Source organism: Kwoniella europaea, chromosome 1, assembly GCF_036810445.1.
Source record: "Kwoniella europaea PYCC6329 chromosome 1, complete sequence".
Taxonomy (NCBI): Eukaryota; Fungi; Basidiomycota; class Tremellomycetes; order Tremellales; family Cryptococcaceae; genus Kwoniella; species Kwoniella europaea.
Window position 1 is genome coordinate 15,939,085 of NC_089487.1, and position 24,521 is coordinate 15,963,605.

Here is a 24,521-nt window from a genome sequence, read left to right on the forward strand (position 1 = left end):
GACTTTAGATAGTATACAGTACCAGCATCAATTTGTGTATATACCAGCTGGGGAGTATTCTGGGCTCAAACAGCTTTCGGCGATACGAGTATGTCTTCTTCTTCCTCAGCGCCTTTTAGGCGATCCGAAGAAATCGGAGAGACTAATCCTCTGCTCAACAATCAAGGATTACCGTCTTCAGGAGAAGAAGGAGAAGAGGAGAATGATAGACCAGGGATAAGTAGGAAGACCTCACCAGTATGGCAATTCTGGAATCATCCACCGTTCAAGAGACATGTTCGTTTTGCTAGCGAACCCGATTATAGATCTGCAACGACAGCGACAACGGAATACGATGAACGCGAACACGATGAAGAAGAGGGGCTTTTGCCCGTGTCGATGAATGGTTCTGGCAATGTACCCTTGAAACCCCATCATCACCACCACCATCATCCATTATATCAGAAATACGGACAATGGGCCATGTACCTCGTCCTGCTGTTAGTAGGAGCTATAATAGGAGCGGTGTTTTCTAGAGAATTGATGAAGAGGAATACAGGGTTAGATGATGGACCGATGGTACCGCCCGTATGGTCATTACCACCTGTGAGTGTCACACCTGACGGGGAGTTTCACCTCGCATTAGATTATCATCATTGAATTGTGAATGGGGACAACGCTAATTTGTCTTGATCCCTAACTAGCCAACCGGTCTACCTCGTAATGATCCCTACCTCATAACAGCCTCTCACGGAGCCGTCGCCTCGGAAGATAAAACATGTTCAGAACTTGGTTTATCGATCTTACGAGATAAGAATGGTTCAGCAGTCGATTCAGCAATTACCACTACGCTATGTATCGGCTTACTCAATGCATTTTCGAGCGGGATAGGTGGAGGAGGATTTATGGTGATTCGTATACCCCACGAATACAATCATACGTCTTCGGAGGTCGATGAGATGATCAAAGAGGGTGGAGAACGAGTCATCGCGATTGATTTCAGGGAAACTAGTCCGGCTAAGAGTGAGAAAGGGATGTATGGAGCTGAGAAAGCTGGGAGGGTAGCAGCTCAGGTGGGAGGGTTGGCTGTCGGCGTGCCGGGGGAATTGAGGGGGTTGGAAATGGGTAAGTGAGGTTTGGATCTCCATTAACCGTCATGGAAGATCGTAATGATGGTGATGGTCCTTTCTCATGAGAAACTTCTCAACTTATCACGTTCCCTCTGCACATATCGAAGCTTGATATGCATGGCTGACCATGTTCATCCTCAGCTCACAAGATGTACGGTAAATTACCTTGGAAAGATGTCGTATTGCCGGTAGCAGAACTAGCCAAGGGATGGAAAGTCAGTAGAGAATTAGCAAGGAGGCTAAGAGTGAGTAGTTGTCTAATTCCTGCGTATCGTACAGAGAATTCAACTGATGTGGATGATGAGTCATTTGTAGCTTTTCGGGTATGTCGAAATTTGCAATCTCAACCTACTCTGATCTTATTCAGCGGTGTATGTTTCTGTCGCTGATATATAGCTGGAAATAGCGAATTCATGTTACATTCACCTACCTGGTCTGCAGTCTACGCGCCTCGAGGTCAACTCCTTGTAGAGGGCGATTTCGTCCAGAGGACAAATTACGGTAAAACCCTTGAAGTAATCGCTCAACATGGTGTAAATGCTTTCTATGAGGGTGAAATCGCCGAAAGTAGTGTAAAGACTATTGGTAAAGCTGGAGGGATCATGACTCTGGATGATGTGAGTTGTATATACTGTCTGTTGCTCCTTAAAGAGGGAAGAGAACGTCATGAACGAATCTCAAGACATTACATTCCATCCGATCGCTCAGAACGATCGCTGCTAGAATCAGAGATCTGTGTCATCGCTGACACGATACTTCATGGTTGTCTTATAGCTCAAGAATTACAAAGCTAGAGCCTATCCTGCTATACACTCGTCATTCATGGGTAAAGAGATATACACTACGGATGTACCTTCATCGTGAGTCATCGTCTATCTCTACCATCATATTCTCGATCCTAAATATCGAGATCGTACAACTCAGAAGCCATCTCTATTTGTCTCTAATGACCATTCGATCAATAACCTCCATAAAACACATATATCCCCATCATGTGATAGCACTGACATGCCTCTCTCTTGTCAGCGGCGGCATCCTCCTAGCCTTTTTGAAGCTTCTCGAACCATACAATATCCCCCTCACAGGCGGACTTACGAACCCCCTGAACGTCCATCGATTAATCGAAGGTATGAAGTTCGCTTTTGGAGCACGAAGCGAAATCACAGATCCGGCACCTCAATTCGGGGGTAATCTGACGAGGTTCAGAGAGTTTTACGGGGGTGATTGGGCGGACGAGAAAAGGGGGATGATATCCGATGTGAGTGATGTTTCTATTGAATGAGGAGTAAGGAGAAGAGAATTCTTGGGTATCCTGCTCCGGTGGATAGATCGCTTTCATGAGCATCACATAATTCAAGATCGTCCACACCATAAAATAGATGAAATGGAAATCCCCCTAGATTTGCTCGTGTTCATTGCATTATCGAAGATATATCTGATCATGAAAATTAAACTAATGAGCTTTTCGTATACAGAATCAAACTCACGAAATCGACTATTACGGCCTCCAACATGATACACCTATAGATCACGGCACGACCCATCTGAGCGTATTGGACAAATGGGGTGGGGCGGCTAGTGTGACTTCTACTGTGAGTGAGATTATCAACGTGTATCAAAGAGAAGACTCTTTCTTTTTGTAACAAGACATGTCATCCGATCACTGAGATATGAACTGACTATGTCCGATTCTAGGTGAACCTCATTTGGGGAAGTCACGTCATGGATCCTAAAACAGGTATAATATTCAATGATGAGCAGGGTGAGTCATGCCCTTTCAGCTGAGAAGTGTACGTCGATCCAGCTGATCATATGTATTATACACGAACAGACGACTTTGCCGTACCCGGTGCAGCAGATGCGTTCGGTCTCTGGCCCAGTCCATGGAACTATCCTCAACCTGGCAAAAGGTAAAATACAACAATCTGCCACAACCACAAAATCAAGTAATTCGCTGACTCATCTTTCATCTTAATTTGCTTTTCAGACCCCTCTCTTCAACATCCGCCTCAATCCTCTTGACTCCCTCCACGCCCTCAAAGCCATCCTCGATATACGCTATAATAGGAGGATCAGGTGGATCCCGAATTTTCCCCTCGGTAGCTCAAGTCCTCCTCAATTTGTTTTCAGGTATGGATATATCGAGATCGATCGAGGCGTACAGGGTACATAACCAGATTGTTCCTCCGTTGACTACTGTCGAAGTTGGACCTGAAGGATCACCTAGGGAGTTGATAGATGATTTGAAGAATAGGGGTCAGGAGATTGGTGAATTTGATGTTAATATTGGTATTTCAGAAGGTGAGTCGACTTTCTCCAATTTTTACGTTCTTCATGTCCTTCGATTGGTATTTGGAACTATGCGATTCGATGAAAATGGAAGAGAGCAAGATGGAAGAAAAGAAAGATGGATCATTATCGAATGGATGTCTAGATAAGCTGATACTGATTTCTATGTATGTGATTAGTCCAAGCGATAGTAGTAGAAAATGGTACGATTTACGCATCGAGTGATTCAAGGAAAAACGGAGTGGCAGCTGGGTATTAGGTTTGCTCTTGGGGGTCGTGTACCGGTTTCTCATGTCGGAGGGACTATACAAACATTGATAACATCATTTATCAAAATACATATCATCCATAGATTCATCTAAATACAAGGGGTATTTCATCTTATCTTCAATATTAGACAGTACTGTATCTTTTCATCTCTCGGTCTTCCTCGTCGGTGTATTCTCATATATACACATATCATAGGATAGAATAGACCAATTTACACTTTCACATAGACGGTGTCAGTCGGGAACTTAGAGTATCTTCAATCAAATATCTCCTGAATGTATCTGCTGTACCAAATTCAACTTATGCACGACGACAGGTAGCTCAATCAGAGAAATCACATTATATACATTTTATACCTGACTAACTAACTAACTGAGAACGAATTGTATAAAAAAGGTATCTACATACTTGTCCACCTATATACATATATAAATGATACCAATCCAAAGATAAACCAATTTATACGTGATATTCTCTCTGCGAAGAGAAAAGAATAGATCGAATTTGTGGAAAAGAGCACGACACCTTTTCTAATTTAGAATTTATAGATTATTAAATATAGATCAATATGGGCTAGGTATGACAAACGATGGTATATGTTATAGTGAACTAAGATTAATTCTTTTTCTCGTACGATCATACGGTTACCGCAATTCTCAATTCCCTTCTTACTACTTCTGCACCTCAGCACACGGTACCCCTATTTGTACAACCTAATACAACTTCTCAGCTAAGAGCAAAGCAGCTGTCAAACCAGCCGCCAAAGCTCTACCCTGTAAGTTACCAGAGATCTCGAGCGCGTCGACGAATGCCGTTGGGGCAGCAGAAGTGAGAGGGAGGATGAGGAGCGCAAGTCTGATCAAGGCGAATGCGAGCGGGTCGGAAGTTGGTGTAGGTGGGTGAGAAGCTATATCGGTATCAATATCAAACAAAATTAACAATTAGCTTGTGATCCATCGACTCATAATGGTTACGTCAGACTCACATTGATATCTTGTGTGAGCACCCGTATGTCTAGCAGTACCTTTCTGAGGAACGAAGGAAACTACGGTGGACAACGCCAAAGGAGGCAAAACGGTCGAGAAGAACCTATCGAGGTAGGATAGGTGGCATCAGTAACCTGTCTTAAACACTTGTAGTTGGAGTGGACGGGTTGATCATTGGGTATGATATTCGCATAAACACTAACCACCAAGCGACAGCTGACCACACATCAGCCAAGCCAAATGATCTAATTTCAGGTAATCTGATATTGAGCGTGGCGCTAGGCAACCAGAAGAAGAATACGTTGAACAACGAAGAAAGGGTTCCGCTCTCTCCTACGGTAGTTCGGAAGTAGTACGTGTGGTCGTAGAATTGGATCACGTGAGTGAGGAGGAAGACCAGTTCGACCGATAGAGAGGTTAAGACGAGATGTTGGGGGGTGGAGAGGAGCTATAAGTATAATGAGATCAGCACCGAGTTTCAGATTGGGAGAGGATGTGAGTATACGTAGACAGGGCGATGAAGAAAAGTAAGAAGTATTTTCATTTATGACACTTACATCTCTAAGATGTCTAACAGCATGATCAACCCTCAACTGACCATTCTTAGTATACTTGATCAACGAGTTTGACACCGTATGCAATTGAGTAGTTAAACCTCTTTGCACCTCTACAGAAGGTACGAGAGCTTGCGAAACTTCAATAGCTTTATCCTGTATTTTCGACCTGATCATTCATAAGACTCGATCAGCTTTGACCTTATCGAGCGTTACATCATCCAGGCTGACACCCACAGAGCGACTGGACTTTCTGGTAGAGGGACATTAGCGGCATCGATGGTAGCTTGTACTTTATCGATTGCTTTGTTTATTGATTTCCTACTTGATTTGGCGGTAGAGACGATTTGGGATTTGACATCGGCTGCTGTAGCTGTCATTGTAGGTGATTCAGAGTCGGAATCAAGTGGGTGGGTTCCGGATCTACAAACCGAAAGCATCAATACATTAATTCAATCCAAATGTCAGACAGCCCAAGTTGGGTCAAGGGGATGCGAGCAACTTACGCTCTCTTCTTGTAGTACAACCCCTTGTATCTAGCATCTTTAGACAAAGAACTTTCGTTTCTATCCAAGTGAGCTTGGATGGTCTTCACCAAATCGGCTACTCGCGCTTCGGGATCAGAGATACCCAAAGATTCGGCAATCTCGACTAAGTCGGATTTACGTTTGGAGCCTAATGCGCCGGTGAAAGTGCTGTCAAAGTATGAAGTATCAGTACGGATGCATGATCACACAGTCGCAATGAGCAGGTATGCATTGAGCTGGGAGAGGTTTGGAGGATATGAATGTATGAGGAATGTGGAGTGGTGTAATGTTTTCATTTCAACTGGACTCACGACATGATGACTTGATGTGGAGTATGAAGTGATGTTGATGTTGATGGGAATGAATAGAATGGGATGGATGGAAGTAAAACAAGGGGAAAGGGGAATGATAGGGTATTTAGGGTATGTCAAGTAACTGATGAGATGGGTGGATGGGATGGGATGGGATGATTATGTGGGGAAGAGTGAATGGTTCTTTGTTGTTGTTGTTGTTGATGTTGTCATTTTATTTTCAGCCAGCCACCCAAACGATTAAAGTTACGTTTGAAAGATCTTCCTTCTTCTTTCGGCTCTCGCCACCCACCGTGCTAGTATCCAAGTTGATCAACGCGTGACGTCACAAGTTGTGTCTTATCCCTTGCGATTTAAAAACCCCTCCCTCTTTGTCAATCCCTTCATGGAGATACAGTCGATCTCCACTCTTTGTTGCCGGGTACACGTCGAAGAGAGCGAGCGATGACATGAACACCTCAAAGTTGAATTGACAAAGACAAAGGTAGATTGCCTTCGGCATCGATAGCTTATACCAAACGACATAGAACACTGTAACCAATCATGGCTCACCCTCAACCCCACCCACATCCACATCCACCAGCAGGTATGCCCGGTCCAGGTATGGGGCCCGGTGGACCACCAGGAGGTATACCCGTCAATCCAGCATTGTTAACTCTCCTAGATTCCCTACCTCACAAAGACATCCCATTCGCACTTCAGACTATCCAACTGCCCACACCTCCAAACGTACCTCCTCAACAGGGGATAGTGGTCACTTGTCCAGAACATAAACAATCATCTTGCGAAGAATGTAATGTTGATTTCAACGCTTTGAATTATATGCATCAGTTCCTCAGATCCGCTCCTCCAGAGGCTATACCCCCTCCACCTAATGTTCAACCACCACCTCAGAGGGCGGAGATGATTAAGAATTTGAAAGAGCAAGGTAATGTGAGTAAAAGTATTACTTGTCTTAACCTACTCCATCCATCCTGCATTACACCATCTACCCATCCGCTCAATCTCTGGACTATGAATTATGACATCGAATCCTATTGATTGACTAACCATATCATATCATCTATATAACCTTACCTTACCAGACCGCATTCAAATCCCAGCAATTTCCAGCTGCTATACAAGCGTACTCGAAATCAGCCGATATGGCTTTATCGAGACCACCATGGGAACTTGCCGCTCTGTCGAGGGATGAAACTGCTATAGCGTTGTGTAACAGATCGGCCGCTTTTGCATTTGTCAATGCGTGGTGAGTCGATGTCTAGCCTATCTGACCCGAAAGACAATATGTGAGAAAGAATTGACAATTCACTCACTCCTTCCTTGTCACTTTCCTTAGGGCAAACGCACTGGCAGATGCGGAAGCTGTGGTGATACTGAAGAGACCATGGACCAAGGGGCATTTCAGGTTAGCCATAGTCATGTCCCATATCGAGCTTCCGAATATGACATAGCTGACACCAGTCTTCTGTCTGTGATAATAGGAAAGCTCGTGCATTGGTAGGATTAGAAAGGTTCGAAGATGCCAAACAAGCTTTGATTGATGGATTGCAGTATGAGCCTAACGATAAGGTGAGTTTGATTTTGGGCCTCAACAACGATACTCTCATCTTTCTTACTCCCAACTGTTCGATAATCAATTATCGCTTTCGAAAAAAGATATTGCAGGAGCTGACCTATCTGCTATACATCTATATAGGAACTGAACAACTTCCTAAATGAGATAGAAGAGAAATTACGTCAAGCCGAATCGGAAGATTAGGTAGTAGACACACCTAGCATCATCACAGAGATCTTCATACATACCCATCCCACTGTTCTTTTATGCCCTTTCATACAGTAAGTTATGATATATCCAAGAGAGAAACGCATTATATGTATTGTATATATAACCAGTGTCCCAGCGTGACTAACTCCACTAAACGAACTGCAAGTGCTCTAATAGAGGAAAACAAGAAAGGAAAGGGGAGGGGGAAGGATGTCAAGTCAGAATTGACCTCTGTGGTGTCAACACTGATCTATCAATTATCCTAACCCTTCGATTGATTTTCGATATCTGTATCTCCTACTGATCCTCTCAACATCAGTTTTCTCATTCTAGCGCGGATCCGACCCTATTCCCTCGAGATAGTGATTCTCTTCTTTGTATAAGGGACAAAAGGCGAACCATAACTCAAAGTACCAGCGTAATACTTGTCCAAAAAAAAAAGCTTCGGTACGTAAAGAGAGGATCACGATGAATATCAATATAAGGAAAGCGATAGCCCCAAGGCGGAATTTAGGTGAGTGGAATGGAGATGTGTTGATACCAGAGAGGGAGGAGAACATTTCGAAAGTATGTTGGACAAGAACGAGGATGTGGGTGTCTGGGTTGTTGTTGTTTTTTTTTTGAGTTGGATTTTGACTGTCGTGAGTAAGACTTTTGCGCGGTTCTAACGCTGTAGATAAGTTAAGCCAAATCAAGTTGCCTATTGCCCATAGCTTTTCTCGAGATGATCGCAATTATTCTAAAGACAATCACCATTCTCTGATGACGACAAGAAGAACATATGACGATATGCTCGTCGATAAAGAGAGTTATGGGTGAAACGATGTTACATCGCTGTCCTTTGTACAGCAAGATCAAGAAAGGAAGGGAATGGTTTGCCATCTGTACTAAATTATTGATTGGGTAGAGATATATACCCATCTGAAGTTGTAGATGAACCTTTACAGAGACAAACTGCGTAGTATCATTCTGTACTTTTTGTGTCCCTATATTTTATGGTCTATACAACATGTAATTTATATACAACCTTTCTATGACTTCCACGTTTTCTATATACTAAATACCCATCGAAATTGAATGATCCTGATCTTGAATCTTGGTATCACGTTATAATAACCAATAACAAGAGGATCATAAGTATAACAATTAGTATACCTATACACCAGCCTGACTTAGTTTCTACAAAATTATCGAGATCACTTTCAGTTTACTGTTTCATAGTAGCTCGACTAGTACTCACCTTCATTACGCCTTATGAAATCCGACATTGTTTTCTGTACTTTACGAAGTTTGGTATCTGTTGAATCTACGCGATTACCCAGCTCGTCCAGCATCCTATTTATTGGACAAGGAGGTGGGTCAGCTTATATCGGTCGTTTAATCGTTGACCGATGAGTTCACAGCAAGTCGAAAGGCCGAGGATACCAAATCTGTGGCTATTCCTTGGAACTTTTCAAGGAAGTAGTACTTGTCGCTTTGTCGGAATTTAATATGAACAAGGATCGAGACACACTCACTCGCTCTGCTCCGCGACTTCATTACCTATCAGACCCGCTTGACTAGCCAATGTATGGAGTGTACCAGATATAACACCGAGGGTATCGTCCTGCCTTTTCACTAGGAGCTAGAATTCCCACAGAACAGAAGAAGATATCAGCTGCGATCGTTTAAGACCACCTAATTCAAGATATCTTCCGTATGATAGATTGGGAATTACACCGGATTCACACCGGACTCACCTGCTGCTGCTCCGCTTCCCATCTTTTGGCTTCTTCCAAATCATCCCCATCATCATCATTATATCCCCTTTCCAGATCTATATCTGGATTATCCTTGTAACGCCCATTCTTATCCGATATCGCTTTCGCTTTTCCTTTTCCTTTAGTAGGTGTCACTTTCGATTCCAATCCCTTCTCAATACAAAATCCATTAGCTTGACCCACAGAGATCTACAGGATACACAAGCACAAGCCAAGCACGACTGACTGCAGAGGGGACAAAGATGTGTTGAGTCCTAAGTGCAGACTCACTCTTATCTCCTTCTTTACCCTCTCGACAAATTTCCTTCTATTCCCCACTTCATCAGGTGATATCCCCCATCTGTCACCCATACCCTCTACGACCCTCACGCTCTCCTCCAAATCCTCCAAATCACCCTCGAGGATCTGAAGGGTATTTTTCAACTCTTCTTGAGTCTCATAGTATGTTGAAGAAGATGGGTCGGATGAGCCGTGGGTGGATAAAAGGTCTGGTAAGGTAGAGAGGGTCGATTCGATCTCTCTATGGCACGGCAAAGAAGACAATCAGATATTGACAGGATAAAGTAAGGAGAGGAACTCGGAGACTCACCGCTTGACGTCTATATATGGATCTCTGGACATCCTGTGCAGTCTATCTTCTATGGCGATTCGGTTCTCAATGAATCTTGAGATTGTTATTTGCTGTATGTGGGAGATATCGACCACTTTTGCTGCTGTTCAGTTGTTCAGTCAGTGCTAGCATCGAGAAGTGTCAACACAACGTAACACGTGTCCACTCTCCCACGGTCGCGGCATACCCGACACCATAGATATTACCCCTCTTATGCCATGATTCTCTTCGTTCGCTGTGTGTCAAACTACATATAGAGTTACATGTTCGATACCTGCTGGGGAGGATATACAATTCAGAATCAAAGACATACAGAATATCAAAAGCACACAACATAAGATTATAAATTGATTAACGAAAGGAAAATGAAATTATATTGTCCGTTGTTATTATCGACCAAAATCAATATGACATCTTTTTTCTTTCCTCTTCTACTATAAGATTGATCTGCCCTGATGATTGAAATGAACTTGGCCGATCTACATGAAAGATATGTCCATAAACTTGAGTCCCTCTCTTGAAAGATCACAATGAGAATCAAATATATCACTTACTCGATTCAATGAATCGATGTATCAATCAATCGATCACTCCACAAATCCAGTAGTCACCATCTCATCCAACCTTTCGAATCCCACTCCACCTCTCTTCTCATACCCATTCCCATGGATTTCCCAATCGACACCCGGCTCTCGTCTGAGAGTGAGGTAACTAAAGGTCAAAATGATCAACAAGATCGTCAAGAGCGGCATAACCCTTCTTAACGTCAATAGATCTTTGGCCCTTTTCATCCGATATTTAGGTGCGGTTGTCACTCGAGGTTCATCATCTTGCCTTCGTAGGAGAGCAAGGACGGTAGATCGGGCGTTGCAGATTGATAAGCTGATTGATAAAGAGGTAGGTGTATAGGATTCTGGTATTTCAGAGATAGGCTCGAATGAAGAGGCAGAGGAAGAGAGGGGAAGTTCGTATATTGGTGAGAGGGGCCAATCGTAATGTGACATTGTATGTGTGTGTGGTGTAAAGGAGTGTATATTAGTAAGTGAATTAGGTGATCAGATGGAACTGCAATGGAGGCAGTATAACGGGTATGGACAATAAGACGTTAAAGTGATAGGAGCTCAGTCAAGTGGAATTGGTGTCAGATGATATATATATACATTTATGGCTTGCACATGAGCACATCCTGTAGCTATTATACCATATTTTACTTTTCTTAGGCTTCGCACCTTGCTCCTCTGCCTCATCTCTGACCACACTGGGTTCAGAAAAGACGCTGATGAACTCTATATGTAAGCTTTAGGTCTGTGCGTCCCAACAGACAATAACGATCATACAAACAAACAGATCCTCAAACAGCTCCTTGGACCTTCTTTCACCACCAAGAGAAGTCATCTAGCCTACGATGGGAATATACAGGAAATTCGACAGCAGAATGCTCTCGCTGGTATTGTCTTGAGTTTCACCCTGTTACTCTGAACAATGGGAAATCTTTTTCAGCTTCGTTTCAGCTTTGAGCAGAGGTAATTTTCCTTTAGGAACCGGATTACTTCCATTGCCGGTTGCCGGAGAGGACAGGTGAGACATGCGTGCGTGAAACGTGAACAATAGGAAGTCGGATCACGGACATGAAAATCAGAGGGATTGCTTACTTGCAGATTGATAGATGAAGGGCAAGGCCTATGATTGAGGGTAGGAAAAAATAGGATGATAATCTTATGGTGGGTGAATATCGCTGTATGGTTCCTCATCACCTCCGAACACAAAGAGCTAGTGGTATAGACTCGTTTGAACCTGTCTCATATCCTCCGACACCACCATATTCATACAATTTACAACCAAAATACAATTACACTTCTTCTCTCGCAACTATCCATGACCTTTCCAATGCAGTAACCCTCCATCACCCCATCTAGCTCTCGCTAACAATCCCTCATTCTTCTGTCCATCTTTCCCCAGTCCTTGTCCAGCGGTATCGTCACCTTCAGGCCTTAAGCCTAATGCGCCTCCTAGTCCAATGCCCGTGTTCGACGCTGACCGATCCATACTCAGAGTCGCATTGCTATTGGTGTTCGTATTTGTATGAGTATTGGTTATACCCAGACCTTCTCTTATACTTCCCAATTTGGCTAGACTAGCATACGTCACTCTCCCTCTTCCTCCTTCGGAAGTATTGAGGGAAGGAGGTGAAACAGGTGTGATTATATTGCCTCTAGCGAATCCTCTGGTGATGGACGGTGAAGGTTTGGTATTTATGGATATCGAATAATAAGGTGTGGATATACCTCTATGAGCAAGGCATGAACAAGAACATGAAGGACATGTCATGGGTGTTGTTATGGGTGAGAGGAAGTAGAGTTTAAAGCATTTGGAATGTAGTTTGTGTGCGCAGATGGAACATCCCATTGATAGGCCTGGTAAACAAGACAATTGACGACAGTCAACGATTGCACTGTTCATTCTAAGAACAGAAATCTAAAAGAAGAAGCAAGTAGTGTCCTTGTCGTACTCACCTTTTATAGGTAATCTACAGTAGGAACACAATGCCTTCTTGGGTTGTTTGTTACAACTTGGACAATTCCCTTCTATATGACCCGAACACGATATACAAACTATCAACAAGGTCATAGTCGGAGTCAGCCAATCTGTCTGATAACGTGAAAGAGGATACAATAGACCCACCTTGAGCATGGGAATGTAATCCGTTATCATCCAAACTGATAGAACCGGTTTTCCGTTTCTCTTCTAACACCTTAACTCCACTTGCAGCTTTACTAACACTCCACAAATCGGTGGGTTCCGTGAATTGGTAATTCATCAATTCGGTTCGGACTTCAAGCAAGTTCATACGTAGTAAGAAATCAGCATAGGAGAGTTTCCAAAGTTCGCATTGGGGTCTGATATCTTCCGAGAGGAGGGAAAGTGGTGGACTAAATTCGTATATTCACATATCAGCCGAGTTCACAAGCTACACCTGATGGGGGTCATACTCGAAAAACTCATAGGACATGCTGAACAGGATCGTCGATATATCCAGATCTAACTCACCTATCATCCCCTGGGAAATCCAACCTTATCGCACATCCTGTAATCATCCTCTTCCCTGGAGCTCCTCCCGTCGATCCATTCGGGGTCTGTACATCATATCCAGCAGGCGTATTATAGCCACTCGTATGATGTCCTGTTGAAGGTGGCGGAGCAGTCCCCGCTCTCGTCATCGACCCTTTAGCTAGCGGCGAAGCAGACCCAAAAGATACCTTGTGTTTGTTCGTGTTCGCTTCACTAGTATACGATCTTTCTGTACCAGAGCTTTTGAGAGGTGTGATGATAGGTGGAGAAGCAGATGCCGAGATAGACTGTGCCATTTTGGGTCTAACAATTCCACTGGCATTATCCTTGTCTTTATCTTTTAGTCGAGGACTCTCCACTTTCTTCGTACCTCCTACAGCTACTATACTCGACCCAGATGCAGGTGTAGGTATGAACACACCTCCAGTAGGTGAAGAAACATCTTCGTAACTGTAACTACCCGGAGTTTGGATTTGGCTGTGGTTTTTTGAGAAAGGCAAATCCGAAAATGAATTTCTATCTTTAGGAGTTAAAGCTCCCCTTAGAGATATCGCAGAAGGATTTAGCATCTGAGACCAACCTGAATTTCTAAAACTCGAATTGGTAGTTGGGCTGTGTGGTAGTGAGCCACCTCCACCGGCCGTGCGTTGTCGAGTGGGGGTTATATGAGAATGGGTGAATCGAGGTAAGGTGAAATAATCTTGTTCTGGACTACGACTGATTACAGTCTCTGCTGGTGGAGGGATATATGTCGTCCTTTCGTGATCTAGCAGTATGCAAGATACCAAGGCGAGAAGTTGGAAATTCCTTTCGGCGAGTAGTATCGTGAACCTGTGTGTTATATTCATTCAGCTTTATTCGTTTTTAGAATCTTAGGAAACATCCCTTATTGAAGCTGAAGGCAGAGATGGTCGACTTACATCTGATCAACTACTTTCTTTTTTCTCACCATCGATCTCTCCCAGTCATATCTTTCTCTCCTTATATCATTCACCTTAGCCATGGGAGGTGGTAGAGCCGAGTAAGCCGGTGGAGGAGGATCAGATAACACCCCTCTGAGAGTCGACCACACTTCAGCATGATCAAGTTTCTTAGCATCAAGAGCATGTCGGAGATTGTTCTCGACAGAGGTGGTACTGTAAACTTTAGCCAGTCCAGCATGGAGTTGAGAATAGTACGAAACGTCATGTATCGTCATCGTCGATCCGGCTTGGACCTGTGTTGGAGCGATATTCTCGAACTTCTTCAAGCGCGGTTTATACCTTACTGCATTCCTTTTGTGGGGGTTTTGTAATCTCGCCAAGGCAGTGATAGCTTTGATCATCGGTGAAGGATTGATATCTCGAGTGATGGAAGGTGATCTGGAGGTTATTCGTGTCCGCGGTAAAATAACCTGTTTAGGGAAGAAACAGACTAATTGGCCTATTGGATTAGATCAGACAAACACCATTTAGCGTTTGATGTACCGTGTTGCATGGGCAGAGATAAGACTTACCATTAGGACCGAAAGTAGCACCACAAGTTCGTATCAACATCGGGACATTACCCAATCTCTGATTCTCCACGCCCTTTTCACTCTCGGAATCACTTTCCTCGTCAATCAACCTTCTTCCAATTCTTTCGTGGGAACCAAGTAAGAAGCCAGTCGTAGATATCAGACATTGCCTATTATGCGCTCGTCTTTCCTGGATGGTAGTGACGATGATCTGTCTCGTGATAGGTGATACAGTGGGATTTCGTTCCAATTCGAAAGTAGGTATTTCAGGTCCAAAAGGGTAGTTTGGCGGGAAAGACCAATGGATCCTGATGAATGCCATTCTATCGCCATTCGCCCATGGGCCTTGCATAGACATTGTCAATCTACGTTGAGCCAGGTCGATCTGAGAAGTCGATCTCTAGATCAGCCAACTGACACGAGTTTTATAAGTCAAGGTGGATGATATATCATCTTACCTTTTCAAAATTGATTTTAGGTCTAGGGAACAGTTTATTCAACAAGACCAGTTCATCTTTCAACGTTATCCATTCGTTCCTCGTACCTTCTACACTCTGACCTCTACTTCTACTTGGATTCCTACTGACCGATCCAATTCTACTTGGCACAGTTGACGCTTCAGGTGATGGAGCAGTCTTGACCACTTTCGTCAACCATTCCAATTGATCCATTCCTCTTACTTTGTTTCCACCTCTCGTCATACCAGCTTCATTCACTTTATTTTGATTCTGAGTCAACTTCTGTCTGGTTATATTACTTGGATTGACGACTGGTGGTGGTAACTTTACATTATCTTCCACATCTTCAGAAGCTGAAGGGTCAACAGTATAAGTTATATCTGCTGCTCCCCTTCTTGAAACCAACATATCGATTGTACTACCATATCGATATCCTACTTTCTCCATTATACCACGTTCGACCGGCCAAATACGCAAAGTACGATCTTTGCCCCATGTGATAAGTTGGAAATCCCTATCGTCGAACGAAGCGTTGTCCCCTCCTCGTACACGCCATACAAAATCTTTCACGACGTTCTCATGCCCCTCGAAGCGCTCTACTGGCGTATCGTCATCAGGCGCAAATAGCTCAAGGGCCTGTTCTCCTCTTTGTGGCAAGGACAGGACACCTCGACCGAAGGGTAGATTACGTGCCCGCCACACGGGATAGGAAGTGGTGATGATCGAAGTGGGTTTATCGGGTGGGTTGACATTTGTAAATGGATCAGAGTCGATGATGCTTGATGAAGATGATCCTAGTTCGGGTACGGTCCAGAATTTGATTGTTTTGTCTAATGATTTGTGACGGACAGAGATGTCAGCGTACTATGAGCTCATTGTGGTGAGTTGAAACCTACCAAGTGAACAAGTAACCAATTTCTCCCTATCCCTTCTATCCCAGTCAATACCATATATCTTAGACCCATGCGCATTGATAGTAGTGAGCGGTACCGAACCTTTCTACTCGACAATCCACCGTTATCAGTGATCCTTCATGACCTGTGGTGGACAGTGCACTCACTCTATTATCCCAAATCTGCACCAAGTTGTTATGAGCCGTAGCCAATATAAACTCGTTCCTTCTGTTCCACTTGACCTGAGTACCTGCCGCTCCCCACGCACAAAGACGCATGAACGGTCTATCCCAACACCTTAAATCCCATCCTCGTATCCCCGCATCCATCGACACGGTCGCCATGAGGTTCGGATTGAGAGCATGCCAATTGATATCGGTAATTGCTCGAGCATGCGCATCGATACTTTTCTTTAGGGATTTCTGGGCACCTAAATCCCACACAAGCAGTTTCTGTGATGAGGTGGAGAGAATTAGGTTGGATGTTGAGGGATGAGGGGACCATTGGACGCTGTGTCGCAAGATCAGTTAGCAAGTCCCCACAGAGATCCAAAGAGAATTCTCAACAGAAGATCCGCATCAGGCCACAGGTATAAAGTGCAGTTCGAGAAGTTACTCACTCTGCGATCTGCCAAGTCCCACCCTGCGGTATAAATCTCGGTGCATTATTTAGATTTACCAAATCCAAGATATATAGACCTTTTCTCGAAGCTAGACAGACATCTCGACTATTCGGACTGATCGATATCGACCCTACAGGCTGATTGACACTGATAATTGATCCTTCTTTAAAGGGATCAATTACCTCCTGACGGATGGTTAGAGAAGTGGGATTACGATCCAGTCGAGGTCGGAAGGCTGTATACGGTGAAGAGAGGGGTGAAGGATGAAAGGGGGCCGAGGAGGATGATCGTCGAGATGCGGTTGTGGATGATGGTGACGATGGGAGGGGTACTTGAGCGGGTGATAGCATCGTCTATCAGATCATGTTGGATGGGGTATGAGGGTTTATGGGAGGAATGAACATGAGAATGTGAAGATGAACATGGATTGACGACTATCGTAATTCGGGGTTGGGCTCAACGTGAATTGAAATTGACCGAAATCAACGTACAGACATCTCAGTTTGTTATTCAGCCTCATTCAACATAATCATATCATCAACCCTTTGTATAGTATCCTTGATCCTGTAATCCATTTAGACGTGAAGAGAAGCAATATAACTCGATAGCCTCAGTCTGGGTGATTTGGCTGGGATATACACTTCACCCCGAAGACGAATACACCTCACGAGATGTTACCTCTCCCCTCCTCAACATCCAAGCGCAATCGAACGTATTTCCCGTCCCTTCCAGCAAATCACAACCATAACCTATCCTCTTCTCAGCAGATACTACAAACACTACGATCACGTACTCGTCTGACCAACTTGGCGGTATTCTTACTGCTATTTTGCTTATCAGGATCATTAATACTCAATTTGAATTACCTTCTTATACCCTCGTCAAACACATTCAGCTCAACGAGCTCCTCTAGGTTCAGGAATGGTAAAGTGCATAGTAAAGGATGGGACGATCTGGCTACTCTCTCGCAGTTGAGATCCGGTATACCCCTCTCGATAGAGACTACCATAGAACGTGACTCACGGTATAACGACTTAGACCATCTGATCATGGTTCCTGGACATGCTATTTGGTTAGGACACGATGCGAGTAAAGTGAATGAGAATGATGATTGGATACTAGAACCTATGCAGAAAGGTGGGAGTGTCAGGACGTATGTCAAACATATACAGAGGGGTGTGGAGGAGCTGAAGAAGGATAATAAAGCTCTACTGGTGTTTTCTGGGTGAGTGGTTGATTCTCTTTCTGTTCTGAATTATCATCCCATCAAGTTTTGAACGAAGACCACAAAAGACCGATCATATGAATGCCTACTATATTCATATCCACTTCAACACAGGTAGCTGACTGTGCCCATTTTGACTGTTTGAACATGATCATGGCGATAACACAGCGGAGCAACTCGTGTCCCACCTTCCCCACCACTTCCAGAAGCTCTATCGTACCACAACCTCGCCCATGCTCTCGACCTCTTACCGTCTACACTAATTCCAGCCGAACAGGGAGAATCCAAAGCTCCTTTATCGTTGAACCTTCGTGCAGCGACCGAAGAGCACGCTCTGGACAGTTATGAGAATTTGTTGTTTTCCATAGCGAGGTTCAAGGAGGTTACCGACAGGTATCCTAGGAGGATCACCGTCGTGGGATATGGAATGAAAGAACGTCGGTGGGTTATCGTCAACACCACTACATATATGACGCACAAACCAAGAGATGCTGATGATGCCTTTGTTGGTGATACTTGATGACAGATTTACAAATCTCCATCGTTCAGCACTTTCATTCCCCCTCTCCAACTTCACCTACATAGGGATCAACGATGACCTACCCGATTTATCTAAACATTACGCAGGAGAGTTGAAATTCGGTTTCAAACCATTTATGAATTCTCCAACAGGTTGTCATCCACCTTTATCAACAAAGAAACTCTTACGAAATCCATATATAAAATATCATCCTTATCATATATCCAATCCCCAATTAACTGAATTATTCGAATGGTGTCCCCCTTTACAGGATCATAAAGAATTTGATTCGTTGGATGATTATAGGGATGTATACGGTACGAGCTTTAGTGGGAGGTTGCCTTGGAATAGTGATGGATCAGTGGCTGATGATGAACAGGTCATGTGGGATAGAGAGAGGGATTGAACTGGATCGATGTTTGTATACCCTTAGAAAGACAATATAGCGATAGATTAGGTGGACTGATGGGATAGTGGATTGACAAGCATTGTTACAATACATTCTGTTGACATAAGCATGCATTTGGGCATCTCGATAAAGATAGAGGGAATAAAGATAATACATCGCCTCGTATCAAGTTAGAGTCGAGATATCTCCGTAGGAAGCAACTGATCATGTCACATAATTTGCATGTACATCATTCGCGTGTTATCATCATTTGAATCATTTCATTCACAAACCCCTATGAATATGGATAGATAGATGTAAAATGTAATAGAGATGAACCAATAGTCAAAGCAAGAAACCCTACAATATATAACATAAAAGCGCGACATAATTATAACACACATATGAAGTAAGAGGCATCTCTTTGACCGGCAAAGAACAGAAAAGACAGTTAGAAGCAAGAACCTTTGTCTTTTACCCTTTTCCATTCTCTCAATGTACAAGAACCAACTGAAACTAACCACTTCCCTAAGCGGTTACGCCGACAGTCTCTACACCTTCACCTTCAGGCCAGAGTTTATCTTTACCTCGGACTCTGATATCTTGGTACGGAGTTTGTTGTTCCAATTTGACACAATCTCGAGTACCCAAAACCAAAAGTTCAAAGAAGAATGAAGAAGCTGCTCGTTTGGTGGACTAAATCACCAAAATACGGAAAGTCAGCATATTGCAATGTAAGATCTTCATTGAGATGAAAACTCACCTTATCGGCCAACTGTTCGAACGAGACCACTTTATCTTCCTCCTCAATGGCATCCAACTCCTTCCTCAATAATCCCATAGCCATACTGGTATTCTTCGAGAACCCACTCGCGGTCGTCTTCTCACTTGATTTGGTAGGAGTCGATAATTGACTTTGACTCAATTGTGAGAATTCTTCTCTTGCTGCAGCAGAAGTTCGAGAATCAAACATCGATAAAGTGAACTCTCCAGCTTCTCCGCCATACTGTATTTCCCTAGCTATCGATTCTGCTCTAGAGTATGCGATGGAAGGTTCTCTTTCTCTCGGTAAGACACGTCCTGCACGAGGTGTAGTAAGGAGCGGTTCTTCATATGGTAAGTTTTCAGGTTGAAATGCGAATGAATCGTCACCTCCCATACCTTCCATTCCGTACCCTGAAGGCATCTCAAATGGAACTTCACTCCCCCTCTCAACCCTTCTTACATTTTCGATATCTTCCTCCTCTTCTCCTTCTATTCTAGGTCTCTTGGTTGCTCGCTCACCTTCTTCCTCTGTACCTCTACTTCGTCGAAGAACGTTGGAAGGGAAGGTAAATAATTCAGCTAATTCAGGTGCTAATCCCTGAGGTCCAGCAAAGATCATATTTTCCCCGCCAATTTTGATGATAGGTAAGAAGTGGGATGAAGGATCGGCCATGATCTCTTGGAGTCTGACAGCTTCGGGGTCAGAAGGGATATATCGTTCTTCGCCTAGTATAGCTGATAGGTCTCGTTGTTCATCGGGAAGTTCAAGTTCGGCATCGGCTTGCATGAGTCTCTGCTTCTTAACTTTTGGGGCTGCCTGAGGGACAGCAGCAATTCGAGCCGCAATATCGGCTGGAATGGATGGTGGAGAAAGAGGAGGTGGAGTCGATAGAGCAGATGCTACAATAGAAAAAATTCCACCCCGGTTAATATTTGTGCGGAAGTTCACCGTTCAGAAACAGCAGACTTACTCTCTCTCCTTGTTCTATCACCCTCTGGAACTTCCAATTCAGGTAACGGCAATGGTTGATCCAAATTCTCAAAATCTAAACCAAGATCGACCGGTTCAATCCCACCGATCTCACCACCTTGTATACTACCTAATCCGACCGACTCTCTACTCGCTCCTCGTTGCTTTGCGCCCAAACTTCGTTCCCTACTATACCTAGACATGGGAGTCATCACATCTCTTCCAGCTTCCATCGTTATATCTCCTTCTCCTTCCAAGTTCAACCCTAGGTCTATCCCTGAGAAATCATTCGAGTCGAGAGCACTTTCACCGAGATCTTGAGAAGCTCTAGAAGCCGTAGTGGAACCACCGTAAATGGAAGGTGCAGCTGGTCGACCGAAGTTGTATGCACCGAATTCACGAGAACGAGGTAAGTTGATTGGCGCTTCTGCTGCTGAGGTGGTTTCGGGAAGGGTGAATGATGGACCTGTCCAAGTCCAATCTAAGAAATCGAATTCGTTTCGCACATCTGGGAAAGTAATGGCATTTTTGGATGCTCTGACTTGATCTTCGGGTAGATCCACTATACCAGGTCGGAAGGCCTGTAACAGCAGTACGGGAGTCAACATCGCAATGGATGATGAGGTTGTGGTGAGACGTAGTATACGCACAAGTGATATACGTTCTCTGGCTTCTTTGCAATCATCAAACAGGTATCCAACTTTACGCGAATAGATCCTCACTACACCCAACATCAATGGCCCGGACGATCGAAGTGGTTGAGCGGCATCTTGAGTCAAGATAGCATCTACAGTCGAGAATTCGAAATGTCAGCTCGACTACGAGTTGTGAACAGGCAGAGATCAACTATTACTCACCGACACTTTCCCCTACGTCCACACCTAACGCTTGAGCTTTACTCAACTTCTTCTCTTGATGGGCAGACAACCAGATCTTGGCCAATGGACCTGATTTGACGAGCTCGTTCAACAACATCCTTCCTTCTGTCTTCTCTTGTATGTATATGCTATGAAGATGACAAGAAGACGGTATGGCAAGGATATATGTACGATCTACGAGGGAGTCAAAAGATGAAGATGACCTTTGAAGGAAGATGAAGCATGAATGGATGATCGAGACATGAAATGTTCAGGGTAAACAGTTGAAGTGAGACGCGTTCTGTTCAGCCACCCCTGAATGACTCAACCATGCTACACTGTCAGTGGCGTGTGACAGGACGCGTGTGGCATGAGATCATCATCACTTAGATGCAATGGTCACTATATATGTAGCTTAACAGCTGATACATACTGTACAATGCATGTATGTCCAAGGCAAGAAGAAGAAGGAAGAGAGAGAGGACTTGATGATGATTGATTGTATGAGAAACATGTATTGAAAAATGCAAAAACTACAGCACTCGGGATTCCCAACTGGTCCCCCACGTTGGTACTAACCGAGCGACACCTAGGTTAATTGCGCGGAGCTGACGGGACGCGATGTTTTCTAGGTTCTATGGCCGTAGATGGAAGATCGATGAGTGTTGTGAGACAACATATACTGTAGAACAGAGTGCTGGAAAGGTCGAGAAATGCATATATAATCAATTTGTAGAGGAAGTGTGCACGATAGAATATCATAATATATCAATCACTTCCATACCGTACAGTCCTCTTGCCCATTCCGATACTTGGTCTATTGGGAGTGAAGACTATCATTCCTGTAACCGTTGGTACCACTGTTATCATCAGCATTCGAGGTGGTATCTGAATGACTAGTGCCACGGAGAGTTGAGAATGATCTCTCAGCGAATCCAAGATCGTCATCTCCATTGGCTACCACTCGCTCAAGTGGAGTTCGTCTTTTTCTCCTCGCCGTGAGAGGTGATGGCGTAGAGCATTCTTCCGCTGCATCACCGTTAGTGAGATTAGACGCATGGTGTGAATTACCTATACATAGGTCAGTCCTTTTCGACCATATCGCCTGTTCTACATTTCAACGCGGTTTACTCACTGTTGGAAGTTATGGACATTTCAGATGTCTGGTTTTTTTTTCTTGATATTTTGACGTTTACCTGTAGTCACTATAACGTACGCCTAGTGATTATCAGGTTTCATCCCGAAGAGATAAGTCTTTATTTATATTTCAGAAACCCGGTTAGGAAATGAGACGATTCGCCAGCCCGTTTTAGGGAGAATGGAAAGACAGATTACATCTCCATATCCGATCACTTCGGGAGCCTCTTCCTTCTTGCTGTCCTTGAGCCTGATCCTTTAAAGTCATCGGATGTTGGGTGTAGAGCGCAAATGAAGCATTGTTCGATGTGAATTCCACAGTGGCTATGGTGAAGCTTTCGCTTCTCCCAAAGGATCTGACGGTAGACTGAAGATTCTCCACCGGGTTGAGCGGAATCCAATCCTTCTACAAGAGCAGAAACCTATTTGGAAAGAGCTTCAGTGAGCTACTTCAAGATATTGCCCTGGTAAGACAGAGCGTGCATTCTTTTTTCCAACATCATACGTATGCACAATGACAGAAACATAGACGTGTATGATATTACCAATCTTTCCTTCAAGATTCACAACTTTTTTTGGGATTTTACCTATAACCTTCTACGGTTGATCATGGAGCCTTACTTTTACGCTTCATCAGGCGACTCTTCCAGAGCAGTATCAAATCCCGTGATACCCAGTCCATCTGTTCGGGAAGTAACACCAAGAGATATGAAAGAATCTCTTCGTGCTCTAGGACTGGGTGGTGAAGATCCTGCACTGGCAGAGAATGAGAATCTAGGACTGGAAGGAGTTGAAGGACTTTCACTACCCACAGAAGAAGATCGTCTTGCATCACTTGCCTTTGTCGAAGATGCATAATGAGGAGCGATTTCTGAACCACTGTTAGACTCAATGTCCGATACTCTTCTCCTAACCATACCAGTTCGAGGTAACTCAGTATCTTTAGAACTGGCTCCTATACCGACTGTGTCAAGACCAGGTTTGGTATCTGGCTCAGGAGGACCTAATCCGTATTTAACTTCTAATCTCCCGTACACTTCTGCGGCTGTCGAACCACCGGAATCCACGTAATTACGATTCTTAAATGTCTGGAGTAAATCCCTATCTGCGTTCCTTTCTCTTTTGGACACGGTGGTATTTTTGGAGATACTAGTATACAGCTGAGCCCCAAGCATAGCATCTAAATTACATGAAGTGTCAGGTCAGTCAATGTCTATTCACAAGAAGATGAATTGTATAAATGCAGCTAATATTTTTCTCTCCTCCTAATCAGTCACCTTACAGTGTGAAGTAGCAGTAGGTAAAGAATAAACACCACTCACGATGTATATCCTTATCACTCAACGAAGGTGGTTGACCCCTCGAAGTACTCCAATCGCAAATTCCATCCTCATGATAGAATCCATCATCGTTTTTGCTTTGACTGGTACTCATCTTGAGAATACTATATACTATTTATATCTGAGAGTATTGCAGTATTGAAAATTGCTGAAAGGCTTGTTTCCACAGCAACTATATATATTTACATATATGGGAGACGAGGTGTACATAAAAGAGAGACTTCTTGAGCACTGAAGGTAAGGTTGTTTTCGCTTGAATCCAAGATTGAGGCTCAGCGATGCGACGCATCCTTTATCCTTGATGTTGGCCGATTAACATCGAAAGCAAGAGAAGGAGCCCAAGTTAAGCTTCTCTCAGACATCTGCAAGTCAAAGGTACTGCAAGTCAAAGGTACTGGATATATCCTTTCTAATACCTGCTGTACAATTTCAAATCTCAAAAGGCCAAAAATCGGACGGCGAGTCCAGCGCGATTTCAAAAGGCTGTGAAAAAACACACTGTGTCGCTGATACAGACATCGGGACTTCGTTGCCTATCCTCGAATCATGATACGGATTCGATGCCTCGGATCGGATCATATGATTTTCGAAATTCGTT

At 43.8% G+C, this 24,521-nt stretch overlaps 10 protein-coding genes and 1 non-coding gene across 11 annotated transcripts; 3 read left to right on the forward strand and 8 right to left on the reverse strand.

The window, feature by feature from the left end:
• Nucleotides 1-90: 90 nt before the first annotated feature.
• On the forward strand, nt 91-3,657 carry V865_006066 (gamma-glutamyltransferase; the record flags this gene model as incomplete). The annotated part of the gene is made up of 12 exons (XM_066229827.1): nt 91-585; nt 684-1,104; nt 1,251-1,354; nt 1,425-1,432; nt 1,516-1,726; nt 1,884-1,969; nt 2,136-2,367; nt 2,585-2,701; nt 2,805-2,871; nt 2,941-3,019; nt 3,097-3,410; nt 3,578-3,657. The coding sequence occupies 12 exons, from the start codon at nt 91-93 to the stop codon at nt 3,655-3,657; spliced, it is 2,214 nt and encodes a 737-aa protein (XP_066085924.1).
• Nucleotides 3,658-4,381: 724 nt separating this feature from the next.
• Nucleotides 4,382-6,051, reverse strand: V865_006067 (uncharacterized protein; the record flags this gene model as incomplete). Its single annotated transcript, XM_066229828.1, has 7 exons — nt 4,382-4,575; nt 4,654-4,757; nt 4,858-5,102; nt 5,212-5,377; nt 5,446-5,631; nt 5,715-5,903; nt 6,047-6,051. 7 exons carry the CDS (start codon nt 6,049-6,051, stop codon nt 4,382-4,384), a joined length of 1,089 nt encoding a protein of 362 aa, XP_066085925.1.
• A 538-nt stretch (nt 6,052-6,589) lies between these two features.
• On the forward strand, nt 6,590-7,808 carry V865_006068 (uncharacterized protein; the record flags this gene model as incomplete). Its single annotated transcript, XM_066229829.1, has 5 exons — nt 6,590-6,979; nt 7,132-7,295; nt 7,386-7,454; nt 7,531-7,618; nt 7,746-7,808. 5 exons carry the CDS (start codon nt 6,590-6,592, stop codon nt 7,806-7,808), a joined length of 774 nt encoding a protein of 257 aa, XP_066085926.1.
• A 1,108-nt stretch (nt 7,809-8,916) lies between these two features.
• V865_006069 (uncharacterized protein) lies at nt 8,917-10,195 on the reverse strand (the record flags this gene model as incomplete). The annotated part of the gene is made up of 6 exons (XM_066229830.1): nt 8,917-8,993; nt 9,055-9,149; nt 9,332-9,438; nt 9,554-9,763; nt 9,845-10,094; nt 10,164-10,195. 6 exons carry the CDS (start codon nt 10,193-10,195, stop codon nt 8,917-8,919), a joined length of 771 nt encoding a protein of 256 aa, XP_066085927.1.
• Nucleotides 10,196-10,771: 576 nt separating this feature from the next.
• On the reverse strand, nt 10,772-11,188 carry V865_006070 (uncharacterized protein; the record flags this gene model as incomplete). Its single annotated transcript, XM_066229831.1, has 1 exon — nt 10,772-11,188. One exon carries the CDS (start codon nt 11,186-11,188, stop codon nt 10,772-10,774), a length of 417 nt encoding a protein of 138 aa, XP_066085928.1.
• An 865-nt stretch (nt 11,189-12,053) lies between these two features.
• V865_006071 (uncharacterized protein) lies at nt 12,054-17,071 on the reverse strand (the record flags this gene model as incomplete). The annotated part of the gene is made up of 10 exons (XM_066229832.1): nt 12,054-12,598; nt 12,698-12,796; nt 12,867-13,114; nt 13,233-14,084; nt 14,174-14,675; nt 14,749-15,133; nt 15,207-16,036; nt 16,103-16,205; nt 16,267-16,609; nt 16,719-17,071. 10 exons carry the CDS (start codon nt 17,069-17,071, stop codon nt 12,054-12,056), a joined length of 4,260 nt encoding a protein of 1,419 aa, XP_066085929.1.
• Nucleotides 17,072-17,392: 321 nt separating this feature from the next.
• Nucleotides 17,393-18,872, forward strand: V865_006072 (uncharacterized protein; the record flags this gene model as incomplete). The annotated part of the gene is made up of 3 exons (XM_066229833.1): nt 17,393-17,946; nt 18,115-18,387; nt 18,473-18,872. The coding sequence occupies 3 exons, from the start codon at nt 17,393-17,395 to the stop codon at nt 18,870-18,872; spliced, it is 1,227 nt and encodes a 408-aa protein (XP_066085930.1).
• Nucleotides 18,873-19,382: 510 nt separating this feature from the next.
• On the reverse strand, nt 19,383-21,564 carry V865_006073 (uncharacterized protein; the record flags this gene model as incomplete). The annotated part of the gene is made up of 5 exons (XM_066229834.1): nt 19,383-19,550; nt 19,618-20,519; nt 20,591-21,170; nt 21,240-21,376; nt 21,447-21,564. 5 exons carry the CDS (start codon nt 21,562-21,564, stop codon nt 19,383-19,385), a joined length of 1,905 nt encoding a protein of 634 aa, XP_066085931.1.
• A 413-nt stretch (nt 21,565-21,977) lies between these two features.
• On the reverse strand, nt 21,978-22,092 carry V865_006074. The gene has a single exon (XR_010725594.1). It is a non-coding gene; the product is annotated as a 5S ribosomal RNA (ribosomal RNA).
• Nucleotides 22,093-22,263: 171 nt separating this feature from the next.
• Nucleotides 22,264-22,600, reverse strand: V865_006075 (uncharacterized protein; the record flags this gene model as incomplete). Its single annotated transcript, XM_066229835.1, has 2 exons — nt 22,264-22,517; nt 22,582-22,600. 2 exons carry the CDS (start codon nt 22,598-22,600, stop codon nt 22,264-22,266), a joined length of 273 nt encoding a protein of 90 aa, XP_066085932.1.
• A 606-nt stretch (nt 22,601-23,206) lies between these two features.
• V865_006076 (uncharacterized protein) lies at nt 23,207-24,017 on the reverse strand (the record flags this gene model as incomplete). The annotated part of the gene is made up of 2 exons (XM_066229836.1): nt 23,207-23,763; nt 23,906-24,017. The coding sequence occupies 2 exons, from the start codon at nt 24,015-24,017 to the stop codon at nt 23,207-23,209; spliced, it is 669 nt and encodes a 222-aa protein (XP_066085933.1).
• Nucleotides 24,018-24,521: the final 504 nt, after the last annotated feature.